The sequence below is a fragment of the Neofelis nebulosa genome, chromosome 16 (assembly GCF_028018385.1).
Source record: "Neofelis nebulosa isolate mNeoNeb1 chromosome 16, mNeoNeb1.pri, whole genome shotgun sequence".
NCBI lineage: Eukaryota > Metazoa > Chordata > Mammalia > Carnivora > Felidae > Neofelis > Neofelis nebulosa.
The window spans coordinates 29,849,470-29,877,381 of NC_080797.1; the positions used below are offsets into that span (position 1 = coordinate 29,849,470).

General features: G+C 37.3%; 1 protein-coding gene across 1 annotated transcript in view; it reads right to left on the reverse strand.

Annotated features, from left to right (window-relative positions):
- The window catches only part of LOC131496946 (uncharacterized), a 120,766-nt gene that overhangs the window by 69,285 nt on the left and 23,569 nt on the right, over positions 1–27,912 (reverse strand). Inside the window, exons 16-19 of the mRNA XM_058702823.1 lie at positions 14,903–14,956; positions 14,296–14,400; positions 3,278–3,331; positions 1,946–2,050 (exon numbers count right to left, since the gene is read on the reverse strand). Of these exons, the coding sequence (XP_058558806.1) occupies positions 1,946–2,050; positions 3,278–3,331; positions 14,296–14,400; positions 14,903–14,956 (318 nt within the window). The remainder of the gene's footprint in view (positions 1–1,945; positions 2,051–3,277; positions 3,332–14,295; positions 14,401–14,902; positions 14,957–27,912) is intronic.

Genomic DNA, 27,912 nt, shown 5'->3' on the forward strand with positions numbered 1-27,912 from the left:
CAGACAGAGCACATTCACGTAATGTTTATTATGGTGTATTTTTATAATTGTTCTATTTGATTTTTAGTTATTAGTGTTAATCTCTTACTATGCCTAATTTATAAATTAAACTTTATCATAGGTATGTTTGCATAGGAAAAAAACATATATAGTCTGGTACTATCCATGGTTTCAGACATCCCCTGGGGGCTTTGGAACATATCCCCATGCATAAAGGGGGATTACTGTACTTCCTCCAAGTTCCTTCTTTTCTGCTAGCTTTTATTTCTGTCCTTCATGTAACAAACCTTTCTTACAAGTCATATGATTCTTGGTTGTTTCTGTTTAAGGGTGAGGTGTTTTTGTTTTAGTAGTACACATGTTATTATCTATCTTTTCATTGCAAGCTGCAGATATAAGTATATGAATAAAGGATATTAGAATTCACTGCCAGCATCTAGGCAGGCCAATGGGAGAAGATGACGGGGGATCTCACCATGCTACACGTTGACTTTCATGTAATTTCCTTGTTTCAGTAGAAAATTCACTCCCAACCTTGGCTGGGTCTGATGTCTGAGAATCTCCCCAGTTTAACCTCTCCAGAGAGTAAATCTCTATGCTGCATGGATAAGAAATACTTGCTTAGCTGTGGAGTGAGGAAGGGGATCTGTCAATTGCATTGATCTTTTTAAAGACTTTCAGCCATATCTCATACTCCTGACTTTAGAGGTAACTGGTGCCTCTATTTCCTGAGCTGTTTACAGTTTTGTGACATGAAGTAGCCCTATTTTTTTAAATATTTTATTTTTAAGTAGTATCTATACCCCACATGGGGCTTGAACTCACAATCCTGAGATTAAGAGTTGCGTGGTCTACTGACTGAGCCAACCAGGTGCCCCTGAAGTGGATGCCTTCTTGTTTGCTTCTCCTTTCAGGCTCAGTTTTCACCTTTTATGGTCTTTCATGCAATTTGTTTTTCAAAATTTAACTGACATCTCTTATCTGCTATAATATTCTCTTCTCTTAGTCTTTGTGGAAATATTTAATTTATTTTAAAATTAAAAGAAATTTTTAATTTGTTTTAAAATTAAAAGAAAAATTTTATTTCTTTTACATCTTTTTGGTATTTTAGAAAGTGGTAAAGATAAATGCAAATATTAAAAAAAGATTTCCATGTTTAGCCAGAAGGTCAAAATATGTATCTCTGTCTTATCTAGTCAACTAGATTATGAACTTTTTAAGTGCAAAGACTCTGTTATTTTGAGCAGTGAGCTTCTGGCACATATCTTCATAGCTCCTGAATCCAGAAAAATGCCTTAAATATAGAAATCATTTAATAAACATAACTGGAGTTTTGAAATAGAAAATCTAATAATTAATATCTTTAGATTTTAAACATTTTTTCATATTTTCACAGCCACTATTTGGTTATCTTCATCACCATCATCATAGATACGCATTGTTATTATCCTGTTTCACAGATAGATTATACAAGAATTATTGATTAGTTTGAGTCAAGCTCATAAAGTACTCGTCCACATAATGTGAATGTGTACTTGGCATGAAACTGTGCATGGTGCCCGAAACTTGCCATGGTTAGGTATCCCTCTTTGACTTTTTCCATGCTTTTACTTTTGGTTCTTCGTACGCCCTACCATCAAACCTTTCAGGCCTGTTTAAAGTAATAACCACTCTGTGAGGTCTTAGACATTCCAGGAATAGTTGGTCAATATCTCCTTTGCAGTTTCATAGCAGAATATTTATTAACCTTATAGCACACATCACAATGTATAGCATTTCTTTCTGTTTTGTATGTGCTGTCCATCTCTAACTGAGGGCTTTCTAGGACCTGAGCTATGCCTCATTTATCTTTGTAACCCTTTGTAGTATTATGTCTCATACCTTATGGCAACCAGTAAACTTTCAGGGGGTGGATGAATACCTCATTGGTAAATTAAACCCTCACCATCAAGTGGCAAACTTTTCATCAACACAGAGTTCTCCCTCAGTCTGAGTCTTAACCCAATGTTTTTCAGAATATTTTTCAGGTCTTCATAGTGAATTTCTTCCCCTTAAAAAAGAAAATAATGGTATAAGGTCAAATTTCAAGCTTTAAATCATCATCATATCAACTATTTTTGTGTAGCATCATCCTCAAGTATAGGGTAAAAAGTAATGGAAACATGAAGTGTTGTCTAATTACATAAAATTAGAAGGGAGATTCAAAAATAGAACTTTCTGTAAAATGTTAGGAACAAGGAATTAATACAGTTGGTATTTTAACAGCCCACTAAGTTTACTGGTGTAAATAATTCTGCCAGCATGTACCATTTGCTATATTGTTTTATTTTTGCCTGAATTATGAGCTTGTTCATCTAGTCATATTACTGGTATGTGCAATCTGCCTTCAAATTTTGTCACTAGAACAGTAGAAAATAAAATTATACTATTGAAACTCCAAAGAACATAGGGGTTTTTACTTCAACATTATACTGTGGCCTTTTGCATAAGATGTAGATAACAACTGATTATACTAATAACATTTAGTTTCTAAAGTTTTTCTTTAATTATGTATACATTACCAATTAAAAGAGATAAAATGACAGAAGTATTATGTCATGGATAGGATAACAGAAAATACTTTAAAATGGATAAAGATTTGTTATATATGCACAATGGAATATGATATCGTGCCATTTGCAATGACATGGATGGAGCTAGAATGTATCATGCTAAGCGAAATAAGTTAGTCAGAGAAAGACAAATGCCACATAATTTCACTCATATATGGAATTTAAGAAACAAGACAGATGAACATATGGGAAGGGAGGAAAAGAAGAGAAGACAGCAAACTACAAGAAACTTAAAAAAGAACAAACTGAGGGTTGATGGAGGGAGGTGGATGGGAGATGGGCTAGATGGGTGATGGGTATTAAGGAGGGCACTTGTAATGAGCACTGGGTGTTGTATGAAAGTGATGAATCACTGAATTCTACCCTTGAAACCAATATTGCACTGTATGTTGACCAAAATTTAAATAAAAAAATAATTGGGATGAGGTGGCCAAGTGGTTAAGGCAATGGACTGCTGAATAAAAAAAGAATTATTTTAATATAGGAAAAAAATAACTTCTTTTGTTAAGTATTAAGAAATTTTTTTTTGAAGTAGGCTCCACCTCCAGTGTGAGGCTTGAACTCACAACCCTGAGATCAAGAGTTGGATCCTCTACAGACTAAGCCAGCCAGGTGCCCCAAGAGATTATTTTTATTATGCTTTATCATTATTTTTTCTCACTCACCTAGAAGTTCATGTACTTCATCCAGAAGTTTATCCAGTTTAATCCTCCTTTCATCTACAAGACAAGACAAAATTTAGGTATAGTTCCACTATCGACTGAAGTGTGTCCCCTCAAATTCCTAGTTTGAAGCCCTAACCTCTGATTTGACTGATTGGAGATAAGGTATTTAGGAGGTAATTAAGGTTATGAAGTCATAAGGGTGAGGCCCAACTCTGATAGGACTTTGGCCTTTTAGGAAGAGGAAGATAACTCTTTCTCTTTCTGACTCTCCATTTCTCCCCCTGTATCTCTCCCTGTCTCTCTCCCTCTTTCCTATCTCCCTGCCATGTGAAGACACAGTGAGAAGACAGCCTCTGCAAGCATGGAAGACAATCCCCATCAGAAACTGAATCAGCTAGTACCTTGATCTTGGATTTCCCTGCATCCAGAACTGTGAGAGAATACATTTCTGCTGTGTAAGTCACACAGACTATGGTATTTTGTTATGGGAGCCTGAGCGGACTAATTCAGGTTCCCGTTACATAAAATTCTTAAACTGCAGAGTAAAGTATAAGGATTTGGCAGTGGCCTAAATTTTTTTTCTAATTAGATATTTTATTTTCATACTGTAAAGCAAAAGGTCGAAAAAAGAAAAAAATCTAAATAAGATAGAGACATCTATTCTACTCATACTTTTTCTTTTTGTGTTCCTCACTCATCAGAATGGAAGAAAAGAAATTCTTTCCATTTTTTGTTTTTTTATATCTGCTTTATTGAGGTATAATTAAAAAATAAAATTGTAATATATTTAAGGTGTACGTCATGGTGATTTGATATATGTATACATGAAAGGAATCCCCCATCTAAACTAACACATCTATAACCGATTATATTTGTCTTTGTGTGTGTGTGAGAATATTTAAATTCTATTCTCTTAGCAAATTTCAATTATATAATACAGTGCTATCAACCTTATTTTTCATTAGGTCCTCTGTCCTTACTCATCTTAGAGCTGGGAGTTGGTGCCCTATTGCCATTTTGTTAATAATCATTTTCTGGCTGTTTCATAATTCCTTTGATACTTTCTTCTCTTGATTTCTTCCCTTATAAGTTGATTATTTTCAGGAGTGTTATGCTTAGATTCCTTTCTCTTTCTCTTTTGTGTATTGACTGTAGGTTTTTGCTTTGTGGTTACCAGGAGGCTTACATAAAACATATTTATAATAGTCTATTTTAAGCTTATAAGAACTTAACTAAGAATGCATACCAAAGGTATAAATTTCTATTCTCCCCTCCTTTTATGTTTTTGTTATCACAACTTACATCCTTTACCTTGTGTATCCATTAACAGATTGTTAACTAAAAATGTAGTTATAGTTATTTTTAATACTTTTGTCTTTTAATGTTCATACTAGATTAGTGATATACCCCCTACTATTACATTAGAATATTCTGAAATTAACTGTACATTTACCTTTAGCAGTGAGATTTACATTTTCATATGTTTTCCTGTTACTAGTTAAGCACCCTCTTGTTTTAGTTTGAAGAAGTTTCTTTAACATTTCTTGCAAGGCTGCTCTAGTGGTGATGGACTCCTTCAGCTTCCGCTTGTCTGGAGAACTATTTCTCTTTCAGTTCTGAAAGACAACTTTGCCAAGTAGGGCATCCTTGGTTGGCAAGTTTTTTTCTTCTCTCACTTTGAGTATATAATGTCACTCCTCTCTGGCCTACCAAGTTTCTCCTGAAAAATCTGCTGATAGTCTTATGGGGTTTTCCTTGTATATAACAAGTTGTTTTCTTCTTTCCATATTTAAGATTTACCCCCTTGATTTTAACAATTGTAATGCATCTTAGTGTGGCTAGCTTTGATTTATCTTATTTGGGGCTACCTGAGTTTCCTGAATCCTCATGTCTGCTTCTTTTCTCAGGTTGGGGAAGTTTCCAGGCATTATTTCTTTGAATAGGCTTTCTGTCCTGTTCTCTCTCTCTTCTCCTTCTGGGAGCCCTATAATGTGAACATTGGTCCACTTCCTGGTGTCCCATAAATCCCTTAAGCTATTTTCACTCTTTTTCCTTCTTTTACTTTTAGCTCTTCTATTTGGGTAAATTCCACTGCCCTGTATTTTGAGTTTGCTCATTGTTTCTTCCACTTGATTGAGTCTACTGTTGAACCCCTCTACTGAATTTTTCAGCTGAGTTATTTTATTCTTCAGCTTTCTGATTTCTCTTTGGTACTTTCTTATGTTTTCTATCTCTTTGTTGAAATTCTCACTTTGTTCGTGCATTGTTCTCTTGACCTCAATAAGCATCTTTATGATCATTATTTTGAACTCCTTATCAGGTAAATCACTTATCTCCATTTCATTGAAGTCTGTTTCCGGACTTTTATCTTGTCCTTTTGTTTGGAACATATTCCTTTGCTTCTTCAATTTCCTTGACTCTGCTGGTTTCTGTACATTACATAAAAGAGCCACCTCTTTTAGTCTTTTTAATTTTTTTTAATTTTAAGTTTTTAATTACAGTTAGTTAACAGTGTTGTATTAGTTTCAGGTGTACAATATAGTGATGCAGCATTTCTATATATCACCCTGTGCTCATCACAAGTATACACCTTGATCTTCCCTTACTTCTCTCCCCAATGGTAACCATCAGTTTGTTCTCTATAATTAAGAGTCTATTTCTTGCTTTGCTTCTCTCTTATTTTTTCTCTTTGCTTGTTTGTTTGGTTTCTTAAATTCCATATGAGTGAAACCATATGCTATTTGTTTTGCTCTGACCTATTTCTCTTAGCATTATACTCTCTAGCTCCATCCATGTTGCAAATGGCAAGATTTAATTCTTCTTTTTATGGTTGAATAATATTCCATTGTATATATATAACATATTTTCTTTATCCATTTATCAATCATCATCTCGATAGAGTGGTCTTATGTAGGAGGTAAACCTTATTTGTTCAGCTTAGTGAGAACTCCTGGTTGTTTCTCAAACCTATGTGTTTATCTAAGCTGTCTTTGTTTTCAGGGGCTACCAGGAGTTGAGGGTGTGCCAAGACTTGTCAGTGTCCCAAAATGTAAGATCTCAGGCAGCACCTTGATGCAGGCTGATTTTTTCATTTTTTAACTCACCAAAAAGTATTTGCTGGATGCCTACATATATGCCAGGCTCTATTTTCAGTGCTAGAAAGACAAAGCAAACAACATGAAGTCTCTGCTTCTGTTGCAGCAATTACCAACGTCAGAGCAACCACTGGGTTACAAACAATTTCAGAATGACCAATAGAGCATTGAATTAAAACAGAAATTTATTTAAAGTGCTCTATCTCTTTGTTCCTTAGATTTATTTGGGTATCTTTGTTTCTTTGGTTATATTTTTAAAAGTCAGTTCTTGATAACCTGCTTTACAGAGCAGAGGCAATAATATTTATTTTGAGGTTTTTAGCTAGACTGCCCTCCAGATAATTTAGGGTGGGGCCATATTCCAATTCCAACAGGAGTTTTATAATCTTGTCTGGCTCATGTGTTACCCATGTGAAAAAGAAATAGTTTCAGATAAGAAATAGGAGACTACTTTTTTGACAAGCATTTTGACAACGCTTGATTTCAAGCATGATCAGATCATATTAGATAAACTCATAAACCAACACTTCTAGGATACTTATCAAACTATTAATTAATCCACAGAATCATTTCAAGATACTAAACATGTTAAGATGCTCAAGATACTAAGACTTAAATAGAGTGCTTTGATCAAATGCTATTGCTGAAAACCATGCCAAAAAGTGCTAATCCTAGATAAATATACTAATTATATTTTTCTCTATATCATAAAGGTTAGCTATTTCAACAAATTAACTATAGTGGGGGTTGCTTATTTAAAATTAAGATTGGGGCGCCTGGGTGGCTCAGTCGGTTAAGCGTCAGACTTCAGCTCAGGTCACGATCTCACAGTCCATGAGTTCGAGCCCCGCGTCAGGCTCTGGGCTGATGGCTCAGAGCCTGGAGCCTGCTTCTGATTCTGTGTCTCCCTCTCTCTCTGCCCCTCCCCCGTTCATGCTCTGTCTCTCTCTGTCTCAAAAATAAATAAACGTTAAAAAAATAAATAAAATAAAATTAAGATTCATAGGGGCGCCTGGGTGGCTCAGTTGCTTAAGCTTCCGACTTCGGCTCAGGTCATGATCTCACAGTTCCTGGGTTTGAGCCCCACATCGGGCTCTGTGCCGGCAGCTCGGAGCCTGGAGCCTGCTTTGGATTCTGTGTCTCCTCTCTCTACCCCTCCCCTGCTCGCGCCCTGCCCTGCCTCTCTCTCTCTCTCCAAAATAAATAAATACGCATTTAAAAAATAAAATTAAGATTCATAGCCTCCACCTAAAACATATTTGATCATAGTCTTGAGGGGGCAGGTAATATCTGTGTAATTTAAAGTTTGATACCTGTGAATTAATTTTAATGTAATTGTTAGATATATGCTGTATATATTTTACAATAGTACAAATAACATTTAACAGTTTCCAGCACCCTTCCCCATTTCTTTTTGTTGCTTTCTGAATTCCTTTATAATTTTCTCTCCCTACCCCTCAAAAATACTTTTTTGTTTGTTTTATTTTTTTTCACTTTTATTTTTTAACATGTTTATGTATTCATTTGGTTGGGGGAGGGTCAGGGAGACAAGAAGAGAGAGAATCCCAAGCAGGCCCTGCAATGTCAGCATAGAGCCTAACATGGGGCTCGATCTCACAAACTGCAAGATCATGACCTGAGCCAAAATCAGTTCAGCCGGATGCTTAACTGACTGAGCCACCCAGGTGCCCCTGTTTAGCTTAATTTTTTAACTTGTTTACTTGATCCCAACACTGATTTTCATCTCATTTTGGTATTCTCTGGCATAGGAACTCTTCAAGCAGCAATATAAGCAATTATTGATATTTTATTTAAGATTAATATTGAGACAATATATCGCCATTCTTTAGGATTGGGTATCTATAAACTTCTGGCTTTTTCCATGAAATTAGTAAGTATGTTTAAGATCTTCCTACAGAGCTCGGTGTGGGATGATGGTGGCGTAGGAGGACGCTGAGCTCACCGCGTCCTGCGGATCACTTAGATTCCACCCACACCTGCCTAAATAACCCAGAAAATCGCCAGAAGACTAGCAGAACGGATTCTCCAGAGCCAAGTGTAGATGAGAGGTCCACGGAAGAGGGTAGGAAGGGCGGACAGGTGGTGTGCGCTACACGGACTGGAGGGAGGAAGCCAGGGCGGAGGGGCGGTCTGCCGGCCAAGCAGAGCCCCCGAGTCTGGCTGGCAAAAGCGGAGGGGCCGGATGGAGTGTGTTTTGACAGCAAGCGGGACTTAACATCCAGAAGGTTATAAGTTAACAGCTCTGCTCAGAGAGCAGGAGGGCTGGAGGACAACGGGAGGGAGAGTTGCTGAGCCCCGGACGACAGAGCTCAGCTTGGCGGGGAACAAAGGCGCTCGCCAGTGCCATCTGCCTCACCCATCCCCCAGCCAAAATCCCAAAGGGAACCGGTTCCTGCCAGGGAACTTGCTTGCACCACGCAAACACCCAACGCTGTGCTTCTGCGGATCCATCCCTCCAGGGGGTCTGACTCCCTCCCGCTGCCACAGGGCCCCTCCCAAAGCAGATCTCCCAAGGAAAAGCGAGCTGAGCCTGCCCCTCCTGCCCCCATGCACCTTGCCAATCCACCCCAGCTAATACGCCAGATCCCCAACACCACAAGCCTGGCAGTGTGCAAGTAGCCCAGACGGGCCACGCCACCCCACAGTGGATCCTGCCCCTAGGAGAGGGGAAGAGAAGGCACACACCAGTCTGACTGTGGCCCCAGCGGTGGGCTGGGGGCAGATATCAGGTCTGACTGCGGCCCCGCTCACCAATGCAAGTTATTCAAGACAGCACAGGGGAAGTGCCCCACAATCCCGCACCACTCCAGGGACTATCCAAAATGAAGAAATGGAAGAATTCCCCTCAAAAGAATCTCAAGGAAATAACAATAGCTAACGAACTGATCAAAAAGGATTTAAACAATGTAACAGAAAGTGAATATAGAATAATAGTCATAAAATTAATCGCTGGGCTTGAAAACAGTATAGAGGACAGCAGAGAATCTATTGCTACAGAGATCAAGGGATTAAGGAACAGCCAGGAGGAGCTAAAAAATGCTATAAACGAGCTGCAAAATAAAATGGAGACAACCACAGCTTGAAGAGGCAGAGGAGAGAATAGGTGAACTAGAAGATAAAATAATGGAAAAAGAAGAAGCTGAGAAAAAGAGAGATTAAAAAATCCAGGAGTATGAGGGGAAATTAGAGAACTAAGTGATGCACTAAAGAGAAATAATCTACACATAATTGGTATTCCAGAGGAGGAAGAGAGAGGGAAAGGTGCTGAAGGTGTACTTGAAGAAATCATAGCTGAGAACTTCCCTGATCTGGGGAAGAAAAAAGGCATAGAAATCCAAGAGGCACAGAGAACTCCCTTCAGACGTAACTTGAATCGATCTTCTGCATGACATATCATAATGAAACTGGCAAAGTACAAGGATAAAGAGAAAATTCTGAAGGCAGCTATGGATAAACGTGCTCTAACATATAAAGGGAGACCTATAAGACTTGTGACCGATCTCTCTACTGAAACTTGGCAGGCCAGAAAGGAATGGCAGGAGATCTTCAATGTGATGAACAGAAAAAATATGCAGCCGAGAATCCTTTATCCAGCAAGTCTGTCATTTAGAATAGAAGGAGAGATAAAGGTCTTCCCAAACAAACAAAAACTGAAGGAATTTGTCACCACTAAACCAGCCCTACAAGAGATCCTAAGGGGGATCCTGTGAGACAAAGTACCAGAGACATCGCTACAAGCATAAAACCTACGGATCACAATGACTCTAGACCCATATCTTTCTATAATAACACTGAATGTAAATGGACTAAATGCACCAACCAAAAGACATAGGGTATCAGAATGGATAAAAAAACAAGACCCATCTATTTGCTGTCTACAAGAGACTCATTTTAGACCTGAGGACACCTTCAGATTGAAAGTGAGGTGATGGAGAACTATTTATCATGCTACTGGAAGTCAAAAGAAAGCTGGAGTAGCCATACTTATATCAAACAAACTAGACTTTAAATTAAAGGCTGTAACGAGACATGAAGAAGGGCATGATATAATAATTACAGGGTCTATCCATCAAGAAAAACTAACAATTATAAATGTCTATGTGCCGAATACGGGAGCCCCCAAATATATAAAACAATTACTCACAAACATAAGCAACCTTATTGATAAGAATGTGGTAATTGCAGTGGACTTTAACACCCCACTCACAGCAATGTATAGATCATCTAGACATACGGTCAATAAAGAAACAAGGGTCCTGAATGATACATTGGATCAGATGGACTTGACAGATATATTTAGAACTCTGCTTCCCAAAGCAACAGAATATACTTTCTTCTCAAGTGCACATGGAACATTCTCCAAGATAGATCATATACTGGGTCACAAAACAGCCCTTCATAAGTTTACAAGAATTGAAATCATACCATGCATACTTTCAGACCACAATGCTATGAAGCTTGAAATCAGCCACAGGAAAAAGTCTGGAAAACATCCAAAAGCATGGAGGTTAAAGAACACCCTACTAAAGAATGAATGGGTCAACCAGGCAATTAGAGAAGAAATTTAAAAATATATGGAAACAAACGAAAATGAAAATACAACAATCCAAACGCTTTGGGATGCCGTGAAGGCAATCCTGAGAGGAAAATACATTGCAATCCAGGCCTATCTCAAGAAACAAGAAAAATCCCAAATACAAAATCTAACAGCACACCTAAAGGAAATAGAAGCAGAACAGCAAGGGCAGCCTAAACCCAGCAGAAGAAGAGAAATAATAAAGATCAGAGCAGAAATAAACAATATAGAATCTAAAAAAACTGTAGAGCAGATCAACGAAACCAGGAGTTGGTTTTTTGAAAAAATAAACAAAATTGATAAACCTCTAGCCAGGCTTCTCAAAAAGAAAAGGGAGAAGACCCAAATAGATAAAATCATGAATGAAAATGGAATTATTACAACCAATCCCTCAGAAATACAAGCAATTATCAGGGAATACTATGAAAAATTATATGCCAACAAACTGGACAACCTGGAAGAAATGGACAAATTCCTAAACATGCACCCACTTCTAAAATTCAAACAGGAGGAAACAGAAAGCTTGAACAGACCCCATAACCAGCGAAGACATTGAATCAGTTATCAAAAATCTCCCAACGAATAAGAGTCCAGGACCAGATGGCTTCCCTGGGGAATTCTACCAGACATTTAAAGCAGAGATAATACCTACCCTTCTCAAGCTATTCCAAAAAATGGAAAGGGAAGGAAAACTTCCTTCCCTCATTCTATGAGACTCATTCTATGAAGCCAGTATTACTTTGATTCCTAAACCAGACAGAGACCCAGTAAAAAAAGAGAACTACAGGCCAATATCCCTGATGAATATGGATGCAAAAATTCTCAATAAGATACTAGCAAATCGAATTCAACAGCTTCTAAAAATAATTATTCACCATGATCAAGTGGGATTCATTCCTGGGATGCAGGGGTGGTTCAACATTCGCAAATCAATCAACGTGATACATCACATTAATAAAAGAAAAGATAAGAACCAAATGATCCTGTCAATCGCAGAAAAAGCATTTGACAAAATTCAGCATCCTTTCCTAATAAAAACCCTCGAGAAAGTCAGGGCAGAAGGAACATACTTAAAGATCATAAAAGCCATTTATGAAAAGCCCACAGCTAATATCATCCTCAATGGGGAAAAACTGAGAGCTTTCCCCCTGAGATCAGGAACACGACAGGATGTCCACTCTCACCGCTGTTGTTTAACATAGTGTTGGACGTCCTAGCATCAGCAATCAGACAACAAAAGGAAATCAAAGTCATCAAAATTGGCAAAGATGAAGTCAAGCTTTTCACTTTTTGCAGATGACATGATACTATACATGGAAAACCTAATAGACTCCACCAAAAGTCTGCTAGAACTGATACATGAATTCAGCAAAGTTGCAGGATACAAAATCAATGTACAGAAATCAGTTGCATTCTTATACACTAATAATGAAGCAACAGAAAGACAAATAAAGAAACTGATCCCATTCACAATGGCACCAAGAAGCATAAAATACCTAGGAATAAATCTAACCAAAGATGTAAAAGATCTGTACGCTGAAAACTATAGAAAGCTTATGAAGGAAATTGAAGAAGATATAAAGAAATGGAAAAACATTCCGTGCTCATGGGTTGGGAGAGTAAATATTGTCAAAATGTCAATACTACCCAAAGCTATCTACACATTCAATGCAATACCAATCAAAATTGCACCAGCATTCTTCTCGAAACTAGAACAAGCAATCCTAAAATTCATATGGAACCACTAAAGGCCCCGAGTAGCCAAAGTAATTTTAAAGAAGAAGACCAAAGCAGGAGGCATCACAATCCCAGACTTTAGCCCCTACTACAAAGCTGTAATCCTCAAGACAGCATGGTATTGGCACAAAAACAGACACATAGACCAATGGAATAGAATAGAAACCCCAGAACTAGACCCACAAACGTATGGCCAACTCATCTTTGACAAAGCAGGAAAGAATATCCAATGGAAAAAAGAGTCTCTTTAACAAATGGTGCTGGGAGAACTGGACAGAAACATGCAGAAGAATTAAACTAGACCACTTTCTTACACCATTCACAAAAAGTAGCTCAAAATGCATAAAGGACTTGAATGTGAGACAGGAAACCATCAAAACCCTAGAGGAGAAAGCAGGAAAAGACCTCTCTGACCTCAGCCGCAGCAATTTCTTACTTGACACATCCCCAAAGGCAAGGGAATTAAAAGCAAAAATGAACTATTGGGACCTCATGAAGATAAAAAGCTTCTGCACAGCAAAGGAAACAATCAACAAAACTAAAAGGCAACCAACGGAATGGGAAAAGATATTTGCAAATAACATATCGGACAAAGGGCTAGTATCCAAAATCTATAAAGAGCTCACCAAATTCCACACCTGAAAAACAAATAATCCAGTGAAGAAATGGGCAGAAAACATGAATAGACACTTCTCTAAAGAAGTCATCTGGATGGCCAATAGGCACAATAAAAGATGCTCAACATCCCTCAGCATCAGGGAAATACAAATCAAAACCACACTCGGATATCACCTCATGCCAGTCAGAGTGGCCAAAATGAACAAATCAGGAGACTATAGATGCTGGCGAGGATGTGGAGAAACGGGAACCCTCTTGCACTGTTGGTGGGAATGCAAATTGGTGCAGCCGCTCTGGAAAACAGTGTGGAGGTTCCTCAGAAAATTAAAAATAGACCTACCCTGTGACCCAGCAGTAGCACTGCTAGGAATTTACCCAAGGGATACAGGAGTACTGATGCATAGGGGTACTTGTACCCCAATGTTTATAGCAGCACTCTCAACAATAGCCAAATTATGGAAAGAGCCTAAATGTCCATCAACTGATGAATGGATAAAGAAATTGTGGTTTATATACACAATGGAATACTACGTGGCAATGAGAAAGAATGAAATATGGCCCTTTGTAGCAATGTGGATGAAACTGGAGAGTGTGATGCTAAGTGAAATAAGCCATACAGAGAAAGACAGATACCATATGGTTTCAGTCTTATGTGGATCCTGAGAAACTTAACAGAAACCCATGGAGGAGGGGAAGGAAAAAAAAGAAAAAAAAAAAGAGGTTAGAGTGGGGAAGAGCCAAAGCATAAGAGACTCTTAAAAACTGAGAACAAACTAAGGATTGATGGGGGGTGGGAGGGAGGGGGAGGGTAGGTGATGGGCATTGAAGAAGGCATCTTTTGGGATGAGCACTGGGTGTTGTATGGAAACTAATTTGACAATAAATTTCATATAATAATAATAATAAAAAAAGATCTTCCTACAGAAAAACAAAAATTTCCTTACAGGGCACTGTGTACTTGAAATGCTTACCATCAACTGGCAGGTGATTGCACAATTTCTCAATTTCTTCCTCTTCAAGTGGGAATTCCATATTTTCAAGAGCATCATCTATTTTATTGACATTAACCTTTCCTCCTTAGGAAAGAAAGAGATAACAAAATAAATTTGTATTTATGCCAAAGAGGGAAAACTGCTTGGTCATACAAATCAAGAAACACAAATAGGAAGTAAAAAGCAGCGTTACCATTAAGTTCTCGGAGTGATCAAAAGAATTAGCTAAGGATTAAGAATAGAAAAATTCTCCCTGTCAATTTTCCAGAAAACACTATTATAGCAACTTGTATGATGAGTTTACCCAGAAGAGAGAGAAGAGCAGGCAAGACTGATGAGTTATAGCAAAGAGACAACCAATACACAAATTTCTTACCATTAAATAAGATTTGAAATTTGCTACAATGACAAAATAGTGTAGGTTATTTTCCCAAATGTGACTGTGTACAACCAAGAATGACAGCTCATTAAAAAAAATAGAATAACATAATTAGCAGTCTAATCATTGAGAAATAAGAGAGATTTTAGAAAAGTAAATGCAAAAGCTTGAAGATGTTTTCTCTTTCTTGGCATGCTTCTCACTTACCTCTGTATCTCTTCACTCCATCCATCAACCTTTTTTTATACACCTTATTGTTATCTGTAAGATAAGGGCCAAATTTGGTTGACTAAGAAGTGGAAACAGAGAAAGTCAGTAGCATTTAGTTATTTGTAGATTTTTACAAGTTATTACTAGTTATAATTCCAAAGAAGAAGGAAGCAAAGAGATGACTAAGATTCTCAAGGTAACTATTCATCTCTGCATCTGAGTTACTATTGGTAGAACTCTAACATGTTAAAACAGATTTCTTTCTTTTTTTTTCTAAAGTGTCCCTCCTTTCCCTTCTACAACTGTTTTATCACCTTTTTCCTATCTTTAGCTTTAGACTTGTTATAGATGATGGTTCCAACATTGAAAAATGTTTATCCATAACAGCAGTACCCCAAAGAGAACATTACTCCCAAATTAATATTTAAGTGGTAAGGACAGAATATTTTATATCAGAAGTGGCTCTTTCTACATTTATTTTTCTCTTAATTTTTAAACACTGAGTATAATTGACATACAACATTGTGAAGTTTAGGGTATACAACATATTGATTTGATATATTTATATTGTAGTATGATTGCCATTGTATCATTAGCTAATACCTCTATCACATCAAAAAATTATTTCTTTTTGCGATGGGTAAAATTAAGATCTGGCTACTTAGCAAGTTTAATGTTTACAATACAGTTTTGTTTTCTATAATCACGTTCTGTATACTAGATCTCTAGGACTCATTTATCTACTAGTTGTATGTATCCTTAAACAACATCTCTCCATTCTTCCATGATTCCCCCTACTACCCAGCCCCGGTAACTATCATTCCACTGTCGAGTTTTTTGTTTTGTTTTGTTTTGTTTTTTAGATTTCACATATATGAGATATCATTCAGTATTTGCCTTTCTCTGCTTCACCTATCTCACGTAGCATAATGTCCTCAAGGTCTACCCATGTTGTTGCAAATGGTAGGATTTTTTCTTTTCTCATGGCTGAATAGTATTCCATTGACTATAATACACCACATCTTCTTTATTCATTCACTCATTGATAGGCACTTAGGTTGTTTCCATATCTTGGCTGCTATAAATAATGCTGCAATAAACATGGGAGTGCATAAATCTCTTTGATAACCTGTTTTTACTTTTTTCGGATATATATCCAGAAGTGGGATTGTATATGTATTGTAGTTTTATTTTTAATTCTTTTGAGAAGCCTCCATATTTTTCTCCATAGTGGCCAAACCAGTTTACAATTCCATCAACAGTGTACAAGTGTTCCCTTTTCTCCACATCCTCACCAACACTTGTTATCTCTTGTCTTCTTGATGATAGCCATTTTTACAGGTGTGAGGAGGTATCTTATTGTGATTTTGATTTGCACTTCCTTAATGATTAGTGATGTTGAGCACCTTTTCATGTACATGTTGGCCATCTGTATGTCTTTGGAAAATGTCTATTTAAATACTCTGCCTTAAATTTTTTTTAATGTTTATTTATTTTTCATAGAGAAAGAGAGAGAGAGAGAGAGAGAGAGAGAGAGAGAGAGAAGGGGAGAAGCAGATAGAGAGAGAGGAAGACACAGAATCTGAAGCAGGCTCCAGGCTGTGAGCTGTCAGCACAGACCCTGACATGGGGCTCAAACCCATGAACCACGAGATCATGACCTGAGCTGAAGTCAGACATTTAACCAACTGAGCCACCCAGGCACTCCTAAATACTCTGCCTGTAAAAACATTTGTCTTTTGCTATTGAGTTGTGTGAATTCCTTATATCTTTTGAATATTACCTTTTTATCCTATACATGGCTTGAAAAAATTTTTTTCCATTCTGTAGGTTACATTTTCATTTCATTAATTGTTTCTTTTGCAGTGCACAAGTTTTATGTAGTTCCACTTGTTAAATTTTTTTGTTGTTTGTGCTTTTGGTGTCATATCCAAAATACCATCGCTAGGACCAATGTCAAGGACTTCCTTCCCGATGTGTTCTTCCAGGAATTTTACCAAATTGGGTCTTATGTTTAAGTCTTTGATCCATTTCAAGATATTTTATGTGAGTTGTGTAAGATAGGGGTTAAGTTTTAGTCTTCTGCATGTATTTATCTAGTTTTCCCAACATCATTTGTTGAAAAGACAATCCTTTCCTCATTGCATGTTCTTGGTTTCCTTATCAAATATTAGTTGACTGTATATATGGGGGTTTAGTTCTGGGCTCTCTCTTCTATTCCATTTGCATATGTGTCTATTTTTATGTCAGTACCATACTGTTTTAGTTAACAAAACTTTGTAATCCGGAAGTGAGATGCCTCAGATTTTGTTCTTTCTCATGATTGCTTTGGACATTCAGGATCTTTTGTGGTTCTATACAATATTTAGGATTGTATTTTCTATTTCTGTGAAAAATACCATGGAATTTTTATAAGAATTGCATTGAATCTAGAGACAGCTTCAAGTAGCATGGGAATTTTAACATTAACTCAATCTATGAGCACAGGATGTCCTTCCAATTGTTTATGTCTTCTTTGATTTCTTTCAACAAAGTCTTGTAGAATTCATTCTACAAATCTTCCACTTCCACTTCTAGGTATTTTATTGTTTGTGATGCTATTGTGAATGGGATAGGTTTCATTTATTCATTCATTTTACTTTTTTTAAAAGTAAGCTCTATGCCTAATATGGGGCTTGAACTTAAGACTGTGAGATCAAGAGTCACATGCTCTACTGACTGAGCCAGCTAGGCACTCCTGGGATAAGTTTTTTTTTTTTCCAGATGTTTTATTGTTCATATATAGAAATGCAATTGATTTCTGTTTATTGCTTTATATCCTGCAGCTTAACTGAATTAATTGATTATATCCAACACTTTTTCTTAGTTGAGCCTTTGAGATTTTCAATGTCACTTGCATTTCAATATCCTTTGCAATTAATGACAATTTTGCTTCTTCCTCGATGATTTGGATGCCTTTTATTTCTTTGTCATGCCTGATTGCTTTAGCTAGTATTTCCAGGATTATGTTGAACAAAAGTGTTGAGAAGGAACACCCTTGTCTTGTTCCTAATCTTAAAGGAAAAGGTTTTGGTTTTCCACCATTGAGTATAATTGCTGTGGGTTTGTTGCATATGGCCCTTTTTATGCTGAGGTATTTTCTTCTTATACCCAATCTGTTGAGGTTTTTATCATGAAAGGATGTTGTGTTTGGTCAAATGTTTTTCTGTATCTACTAAGATGATCATACAATTTTATCTTTCATTCTATTAATTAGTGTATCACATGTATTGCTATGCATATATTGAGCCATATTTGCATTCCAGGGATAAATCCTACTTGGTCATGGTGTATAATCCTTTTAATGAGTTCTTGAATTTGGCATGGCAATACATTGTTGAGAATTTTGCATCTGTGTCCATCAGGGATATTGGTATATAGTTTTCATTTTTGTAGCAGGTGATGCTGGTCTTGTAGAATGAGTTTGGAAATGTTCCTTTCTCTTCAGCCTTTTTGGCAGAGTTTGAGAAGGAGTGGAATTCTTTAACATTCTTTTTTTTTTTGAAGAGACAGCAGACTCTTGAAATTTATTTTATCTTTATAATACTGACTAGTTTTGTATTGCTTACTTGTTGTCATACATATTACTTATCCATTACTTGAGACTCCTCTATCATCTTTAACATTTTTTTTAAGAAAGAGAGCGCAAGCAGGGGAGAGGGGTAGAGGGAGAGAGAAAGAGAATCTCAAGCAGGCTCCATGCTCAGCCTGGAGCCTGATATAGGGCTCTATCTCACAACTACAAGATCATGACCTGAGCTGAAATCAAGAGTTGGCCACTTAACCAACTGAACCACCCAGGTACCCCAAGAAGGAGTGGCATGAATTCTTTAAACTTTTGGTAATATTTGCCAGTGAAGCCATCTGGTCCTGGAGTTTTCTAGGTTGGGAATTTTTTCATTACTGAATCAATCTCCTTACTCATTATTAGTCTGTTCAATTTTCTATTTCTTAATTCAGTCTTCATAGGTTGTATGTTTTTGGAAATTATCTATTCCTGTTATCTATAGTGTCAGTTGTAATTTCTCCTCTTTCATTTCTGATTTTCTCTGTGCCCCTTCCCCACTCCCACACACGCTTTCCCTCTCTCTCTCTCTCTCTCTCAAAATATTTTTTAAAAAAGAACAGATTTTATTATTCCTTCCCATTTCATTTTCTTCTTTGCTTTTTAAAATTTTTCTTTATGAGTCTTCTACTTTTTTGAACCTCATTAAGAGTTGTCAATTTTGTTTGTTAAAAAATCAGCTCTTAGTTTTACTTATCTTTTTTATTGCTTTTTTTTATCTGTATTTCATTTATTTCCACTCTGATCTTTCTTATTTCTTTCCTCCACTAATTTGAGCTTAACTGTTCTTCTTCTTTTTTTTTCTCTCTAGTTCCTTTAGGTATAAAGTTAGGTTGCTTATATGTGATCTTTCTTATTTACTGAAATATTCATTTATCACTCTAAACTTCTCTAACAGAACTATTTTAAAGAATCCCATAGGTTTTTTATGTTGTATTTCCATTTTCATTTGTTTCAAAGTATTCTTTGATTTCCCTTTGATTTCGTCAACCCATTGACTTGCCAAGAGTGTGTTGTTTAGTTTCCACACATTTGTAGATTTTCCAGGTTTCCTCAAGTTGTTGATTTCTAGTGTCATACCATTGTCTTTGGATAATGTACTTATTTCACTGTTGAAAGCAGGACATTCAAGTTCCCTACTATTATTGTACTGCTATCTATTTCCCCTCTCAGATCTGTTAGCATTTGCTTAATATATTTGGATGCTGTGATGGTGAGTTTGTGTATATTTATGATTGCTGTATCTTCTTGATGATTTTACCCCTTTATTATTATGTAATGACTTTCTTTGTCTCTTGTTACCATTTTTTATTTAAAATCTAGTTTGTCTGATATAATCATAGCTGTCCCTGTTTCTTTTGGTTTCACTCACATGAAATGCCTTTTTCAATCTCTTTACTTTGAGCCTATGTGTGTCCTTAAAGCTGAAGTGAGTCTCTTGTAGGCAGCATATAGTTGGATCTTGTTTTTATCCATCCAATCACTTTTGACTGGTGAATTCAATCCATTCACATTTAGAGTAGTTATTGGTATGTCAGAACTTACTAATGCCATCTTATTAATCGCTTTCTGGCTGTTTTGTGTTCCATTGTTTCTTTTCCCTTCTGTTTCTGCCTACCTTTATGAATTGGTAAGGTTTGGTGGTGGTATCCTCTGACCCCCCTCTTTGTATCTTCTGTAAATTTAATCCAGGTTTTTGCTTTGTTGTGACACCATAGGGTTTACATAAAATATCTTATAGATAAAACAGTCCACTTTAGGCTTATGGCAACTTACTTCAATCACCTACAAAGTCTCCATCCTTATATTTCTCAGTTTCACATCACTGATGCTACAATTGACCTATTTTTAATATGTGTATTTGTTAATAATTTATAGTAGTTATAGTTATTTTTACTAGTCTTCTTTTAACCTTTATGCTATAGTTGACTGATTAACACACCATTCTATTATAGAATTGGAGGTTTTTAAAAAAGTCTAACTGCATATTTTTCACCTTTGCCAGTATGTTGTGTACATTTGTATGTTTTCATGTGACTGGATAGTGTCTTTTCATTTCAGCTTAAATAACTCCATTCAGTATTTCTTGGCCAGACAGGTCTATTAGTGGTGAACTCCCTCAGCTTTTGTTTGTCTGGGAAAGCCTTTATTCCTCCTTCATACGTAAAGGATAACTTTGATGAATAAAGTATTCTTGGCTGGCAAGTTTTCTCTTTCAGCACTTTGAATCTGTGATTAAACTCTGGAGTTTCTGCTGAGAAATCTGTTGATAGCATATAGTGGGAGTTCCTTTCTGGGTTACATTTGTTTTTTACTGCTCTTTTCAGGACTTTTTATCAATGATTTTTAAAATTGAGATATAATTGACATATAACATCATATTAGTTTCAGGTTTACAACATAATAATTTGATATTTGTATAGATTATGAAGTGATTATCACAAAAAAGCTAGTTAATACTATTGATTTTTGACTGTTTCAATATAATGTGTCTTAGATAAAGTCTTTTTTGCATTGAGATAATAGGATGATCTATTATTAGCTTGATGGACTTGGATGTCCAAATTGTTCCCCAGATTTGGGGGGTTTTCAACTATTATTTCTCTGTTCTCTGCCTCCTTTTCCCTTTTTTCCTTCTGGGAACTGATTATTCTAATATTTGTCTTTTGATGGAATTCTGTAGCTCGCATAGGCTTTCTTTGCTCTTTTAAAATCTTTGTTTTTCCCTCTTGCACTCTTGGTGGGAATGAAAACTGGTGCAGCCACTCTGGAGAATAGTATGGAGGTTCCTCAAAAAGTTACAACTAGAACTACCCTGTGATCCAGCAATTGCACTACTAGATATTTACCCAAAGGATACAAAAATACAGTTTCAAGGGGCACCTGGATGGTTCAGTTGGTTAAGCGTCTGACTTTGATCTCACAGTTCATGAGTTTGAACCTGCATCAGATTCTCTGCTGTCAGCACAGAGCCTGCTTCATATCCTCTGTCTCCCTCTCTCTCTCTGCCCCTCCCCTGTTCTCTCTCTCAAAAATAAACAAACATTTAAAAAATACAGATTTGAAGGGATACATGCACCCTGATGTTTATAGCAGCATTATCAACAACAGCCAAACTATGGAAATAGCCCAAGTGTCCATCAATTGATGAATGGATAAAGAAGATGTGGTATATGTACAATGGAATGTTACTCAGCCATCAAAAAGAATGAAATCTTGCCATTTGCAATGACATAGATGGAGCTAGAGTGTATTGTGCTAAGTGAAAGAAGTCAGAGAAAGATAAATACCATATGATTTTCAATCATATGTAGAATTTAAGAAATGAAACAGATGAATATATGGGAGGCGGAGAAAAAGAGAGAGGGAAACAAGCCATAAGAAACTTTTTTAAAATTTAATTTATCTTTTAAAATTTACATTCAAGTTAGTTACCATATAGTGTGACAATGATTTCAGGAGTAGATTCCTTAGTGCCTGTACCCATTTGGCCCAACCCCTCCCAGAACCCCTTCAGTAACCCTCTGTTCTCCATATTTAAGAGTCTCTTATGTTTTGTCCCCCTTCCTGTTTTTATATTATTTTTGCTTCCCTTCCCTTATGTTCATCTGTTTTGTATCTTAAAGTCCTCATATGAGTGAAGTCATATGATATTTGTTTTTCTCTAATTTCACTTAGCATAATACCTTCTAGTTCCTTCTATGTAGTTGCAAATGGCAAGATTTCATTCTTTTTGATTGCTGAGTAATACTCCACTGTATATATATATATACTATATCTTCTTTATCCATTCATCCATTGATGGACGTTTCGGCTCTTTCCATACTCTGGCTATTGTTGATAGTGTTGCTATAAACATTGGGGTGCATGTGCCCCATTGAAACAACATACGTGTATTCCCTTGTGTAAATACCTAGTAGTGCAATTGCTGGGTCATGGGGTAGTTCTACTTTTAATTTTTTGAGGAACCTCCATACTGTTTTCCAGAGTGGCTGCACCAGTTTGCATTCCCACCAGCAGCGCAAAAGAGATCCTTTTTCTCCACATCCTTGCCAACATCTGTTGTTGCCTGAGTCGTTAATGTTAGCCATTCTAATAGGTGTAAGGTGGTATCTCATGGTGGTTTTGATTTGTATTTCCCTGATGATGAGTGATGCTGAGCATTTTTTCATGTGTCTGTTAGCCATCTGGATGTCTTCTTTGGGGAAGTGTCTATTTATGTCTTTTGCCCATTGATTTCTTCACTGGGTTATTTGTTTTTTTGGGTGTTGAGTTTGATAAATTCTTTATAGATTTTGGATACTAACCCTTTATCTGATATGTCATTTGTAAATATCTTCTCCCATTCTGTTGGCTGCCTTTTAGTTTTGCTGATTGTTTCCTTCACTGTGCAGAAGCTTTTTATTCTGATGAGGTCCCAATAGTTCAATTTTGCTTTTGTTTCCCTTGTCTCCAGAGAAGAGTTGAGTAAGAAGTTGCTGCGGCCAAGATCAAAGAGGTCTTTGCCTGCTTTCTCCTCAAGGATTTTGATGGCTTCCTGTTTACATTGAGGTCTTTCATCCATTTTGAGTTTATTTTTGTGTATGGTGTAAGAAAGTGGTCCAGGTTCATTCTTCTGCATGTCGCCGTCCAGTTTTCCCAGCACCACTTGCTGAAGACTGTCTTTATTCCATTGGATATTCTTTCCTGCCTTGTCAAAGATTAGTTGGTCGTACATTTGTGGATCCATTTCTGGGTTTCCTATTCTGTTCCATTGATATGAGTCTGTTTTTGTGCCAGTACCATACTGTCTTAATGACTGCAGCTTTGTAATACAGCTTGAAGTCCGGGATTATGATGCCTCCTGCTTTGGTTTTCTTTTTCAAGATTGCTTTGGCTATTCGGGGTCTTTTGTAGTTCCATACAAATTTTAGGATTGTTTGTTCTAGCTCTGTGAAGAATGCTGGTGTTATTTTGATAGGTATTGCACTGAACATGTAGATTGCTCTGGGTAGTATTTACATGTTAACAATATTTGTCCTTCGTATCCAGGAACATGGAATATTTTTCCATTTTTTGGTGTCTTCTTCAACTTCTTTCATAAGCTTTCTATAGTTTTCAGTGTATAGATTTTTTACCTCTTTGGTTAGATTTATTCCTATGTATTTTATGGTTTTTGTGCAATTGTAAATGAGATCGATTCCTTGATTTCTCTTTCTGTTGTTTCATTATTGGTGTATAGGAATGCAACCGATTTCTGTGCATTGATTTTATATTCTACACCTTTGCTGAATTCATGGATCAGTTCTAGCAGGTTTTTTTGGAATCTTTTGGGTTTTCCATAGAGTATCATGTCATCTGCAAAGGGTGAAAGTTTGGACTTCCTCCTGGTCTATTTGGATGCCTTTTATTTCTTTGCGTTGTCTGATTGCTGAGGTTAAGACTTCCAATACTATGTTGAATAACAGTGGTGAGAGTGGACATCCCTGTCATGCTCCTGACCTTAGGGAGAAAGCTCTTAGTTTTTCCCCATTGAGCATGATATTAGTGTTGGGTCTTTCATATATGACTGTTATGATCTCAAGGTATGGTAAGAAATGCTTAAATAGAGAACAAACTGAGGGTTGATACAGGGAGGTAGGTGGGTGATGGGCTAGATGGGGGATGGGTATTAAGGGGGGCACTCGGTATGATGAGCACTTGGAGTTATATGTAAGTGATGAATGACTAAATTCTACTTCTGAATCCAATATTGCACTCTATGTTAACTAGAATTTAAATTTTAAAAAAGGAAAAAATATTTATTGCTTTTATTCTATGTTATTTCAAAACTTCTATCCTCTAAGTAATTTATTCTTTCTTCCATTTTGTATGCCCTGCTACTGATGCTCTCTATTGTATTTTTCATTTCATTCACTAAATTCTTCAGCTCCAGAATTACTGCTTGGTTCTTTTTCATAATTTCAATTTCTTTGGGACAGAACTCAATTTGTTCTTACATTTATTCCTGATTTCACTGAATTTTCTTTGAGTTTTCTTGTAGCTCATTGAGTTTCTTCAAAAGAATTATCTTGAATTCTTTATCCACTAGATGTCAATATGCATACCTTTGAGCTCAGCTTCTGAAGAATAATAATTTTCTTTTTATGATGTCATATTTCCTTGATTTTAAATTTTTCCTGTGGTCATGTGTTGCTACTTTGGCATTCGAAGGAACAGACACCTCCTTAGCTTTTTGCCTGTTGTCTTCAGATGGGGCGTTATATTCTATGGTGTTGTTATTATGAGTTTTTCCTTTGTCTTTGTGAAGGTATGCTTCCTCCACTCTTCTTGTTCACTTTGTGGCCAAATTTAATTTTAATTTTTTTCAACATATTTTTTTTAAATTTGAGTATAGTCGATACATGTTACATTAATTTCAGGTACACAACATAGTAATTCAACAACTCTCTCTGTTATGCTATGTTCACTACAAGCGTAGATACCACCTGTCACTATGCAGCACTATGACAATACCATTGACTATATTCCCTATGCTTTACCTTTTACTCCCATGACGTATACATTCTGTAACTGGACACTTGTAACTCCTACTTCCATTTTGCCCAACCTCCACTCCCCCTGCGCCACAGCAACCATCAGTTTGTCTCTATTTATAGGTCTGATTCTGCTTTTTGTTTGTATAATCTTTATTTCTTTTTATATTCACATATGAATGAAATCATATGGTATTTATCTTTCTCTAACTTATTTCACTTAGCATAATACTCTCTAGGTCCATCCATGTTGTTGCAAGTGGAAAGATCTCATCCTTTTTTATGGCTGAGTAATATTCCATTGCACATATACACCACATCTTCTTTATCCATTCATCTATCATTGGACACTTGGGCTGCTTCCATATCTTGGCAGTTGTAAACAATGCTGCAATAAACACAGAGGTGCATGCATCTTTTCAAATTGGTGTTTTTGTTTTCTTTGGGTAAATACCCAGTAGTGGAATTATTGCATCATATGGTATTTCTATTTTTAATTTTTTGAGGAGCCTCCATACTGCTTTCCACAATGGCTGCACCAATGTACATCCCCACCAACAGTGAATGAGCATTCCTTTTTCTCCACATTCTCACCACTACTAGTTATTTCATGTCTTTTTGACTCTAGCCATTCTGATGGGTGTAAGGCGATATCGCAGGGAAATGCAAATCAGGACCACAAAGAGATGTTACCTGATACTTGTCAGAATGACTTTGCGGCCAAATTTTAAGCTTTTATGTATATTTTTAATGGTCTTTAGAATTCACCAGGTTGGCTATTGAAAACTTTTGTTTTCCACCAGGTGGCGCTCTAGCTCAAGTTTATGGTTTCTCCCTTGCTACTCCTGGCGGTTTTCTGAGCATGCTTACTACCGGAGCTCGCTCTAGAGGACGCAGTTGTCACTCCTGCACAAGGAGCTAGCAGCAGAATAAGGGGAGGTGTGGGCTTAGCACTTGGGCATTGGGAATCTTGAGAACCATAGGGAGATCCCCAGGTGTATTCCCAGAGACTCATGGGTCGACTTCCTGCTGAGCACAATCTCAACACTGCCAGTTGAAATTCATCTCTGCCTCTAAGAGTTCCCGCCTATAGTCCCCTGGGTGCTGGTGGAGAGAAATGGGTTTTCCCAGCTGGTCGTGCTCTGCTGGGGAAGCCAGGCACTCAGGCACTCACTCACTGCTTTCCTTTCCCCTAGGGGAGAGGTCACTGTGGCCTATACATCACTCCTGTGCATTATTTGTTTCGGGGAGAGTGGCGCCAGGGAGGTTTCTCTTACTGCCTTCGCTGTGACCAAATTCGTATTTTTCTTTCTTTCTTTTTCTCTGATGGTGTGTTGGAGTCTCCCTCCAGCAAGGCTAGACTTCTGCAGGTTCTCTCTCATGCCTGGGTCAGCACTCATCTGATTTTTGCCTGACAGCACTGAGAGAGATGTACACAATTTTGCCGGAATTTTGTGTTGTACGCAATTTGTACGCAATTCTGTGTTGGCTCTGCAGCCCCGTATGGAGGCTGGCTGTCTCTTGCGGGTTGCACAGGTGGGTGAGGCTCCTCCTGGGTCCCTTGGAGTAAGGTGCTAGTTCCCGAAACACTCCCAAAGGCACTCTTGTTTGTGTGTGAATGTCCAATTCATTGTATTTGTTTTTAAAGTTTTTTTTTTTAATATATGAAATTTACTGTCAAATTGGTTTCCATACAATACCCAGTGCTCATCCCAAAAGGTGCCCTCCTCAATACCCATCACCCACCCTGCCCTCCCTCCCACCCCCCATCAGCCCTCAGTTTGTTCTCAGTTTTTAACATCTCTTATGCTTTGGCTCTCTCCCACTCTAACCTCTTTTTTTTTTTTTCTTTCCTTCCCCTCCCCCATGGGTTTCTGTTACGTTTCTCAGGATCCACATAAGAGTGAAACCATATGGTATCTGTCTTTCTCTGTATGGCTTATTTCACTTAGCATCACACTCTCCAGTTTCATCCACATTGCTACAAAAGGCCATATTTCATTCTTTCTCATTGCCACGTAGTATTCCATTGTGTATATAAACCACAATTTCTTTATCTATTCATCAGTTGATGGACATTTAGGCTCTTTCCACAATTTGGCTATTGTTGAGAGTGCTGCTATAAACATTGGGGTACAAGTGCCCCTATGCATCAGTACTCCTGTATCCCTTGGATAAATTCCTAGCAGTGCTATTGCTGGGTCATAGGGTAGGTCTATTTTTAATTTTCTGAGGAACCTCCACACTGTTTTCCAGAGCGGCTGCACCAATTTGCATTCCCACCAACAGTGCAAGAGGGTTCCCGTCTCTCCACATCCTCTCCAGCATCTATAGTCTCCTGATTTGTTCATTTTGGCCACTCTGACTGGCGTGAGGTGGTATCTGAGTGTGGTTTTGATTTGTATTTCCCTGATGAGGAGCGACGTTGAACATCTTTTCATGTGCCTGTTGGCCATCCGGATGTCTTCTTTAGAGAAGTGTCTATTCATGTTTTCTGCCCATTTCTTCACTGGGTTATTTGTTTTTCAGGTGTGGAGTTTGATGAGCTCTTTATAGATTTTGGATACTAGCCCTTTGTCCGATGTGTCATTTGCAAATATCTTTTCCCATTCCGTTGGTTGCCTTTTAGTTTTGTTGGTTGTTTCCTTTGCTGTGCAGAAGCTTTTTATCTTCATAAGGTCCCAGTAATTCACTTTTGCTTTTAATTCCCTTGCCTTTGGGGATGTGCCGAGTAAGAGATTGCTACGGCTGAGGTCAGAGAGGTCTTTTCCTGCTTTCTCCTCTAAGGTTTTGATGGTTTCCTGTCTCACATTCAGGTCTTTTATCCATTTTCAGTTTATTTTTGTGAATGGTGTGAGAAAGTGGTCTAGTTTCAACCTTCTGCATGT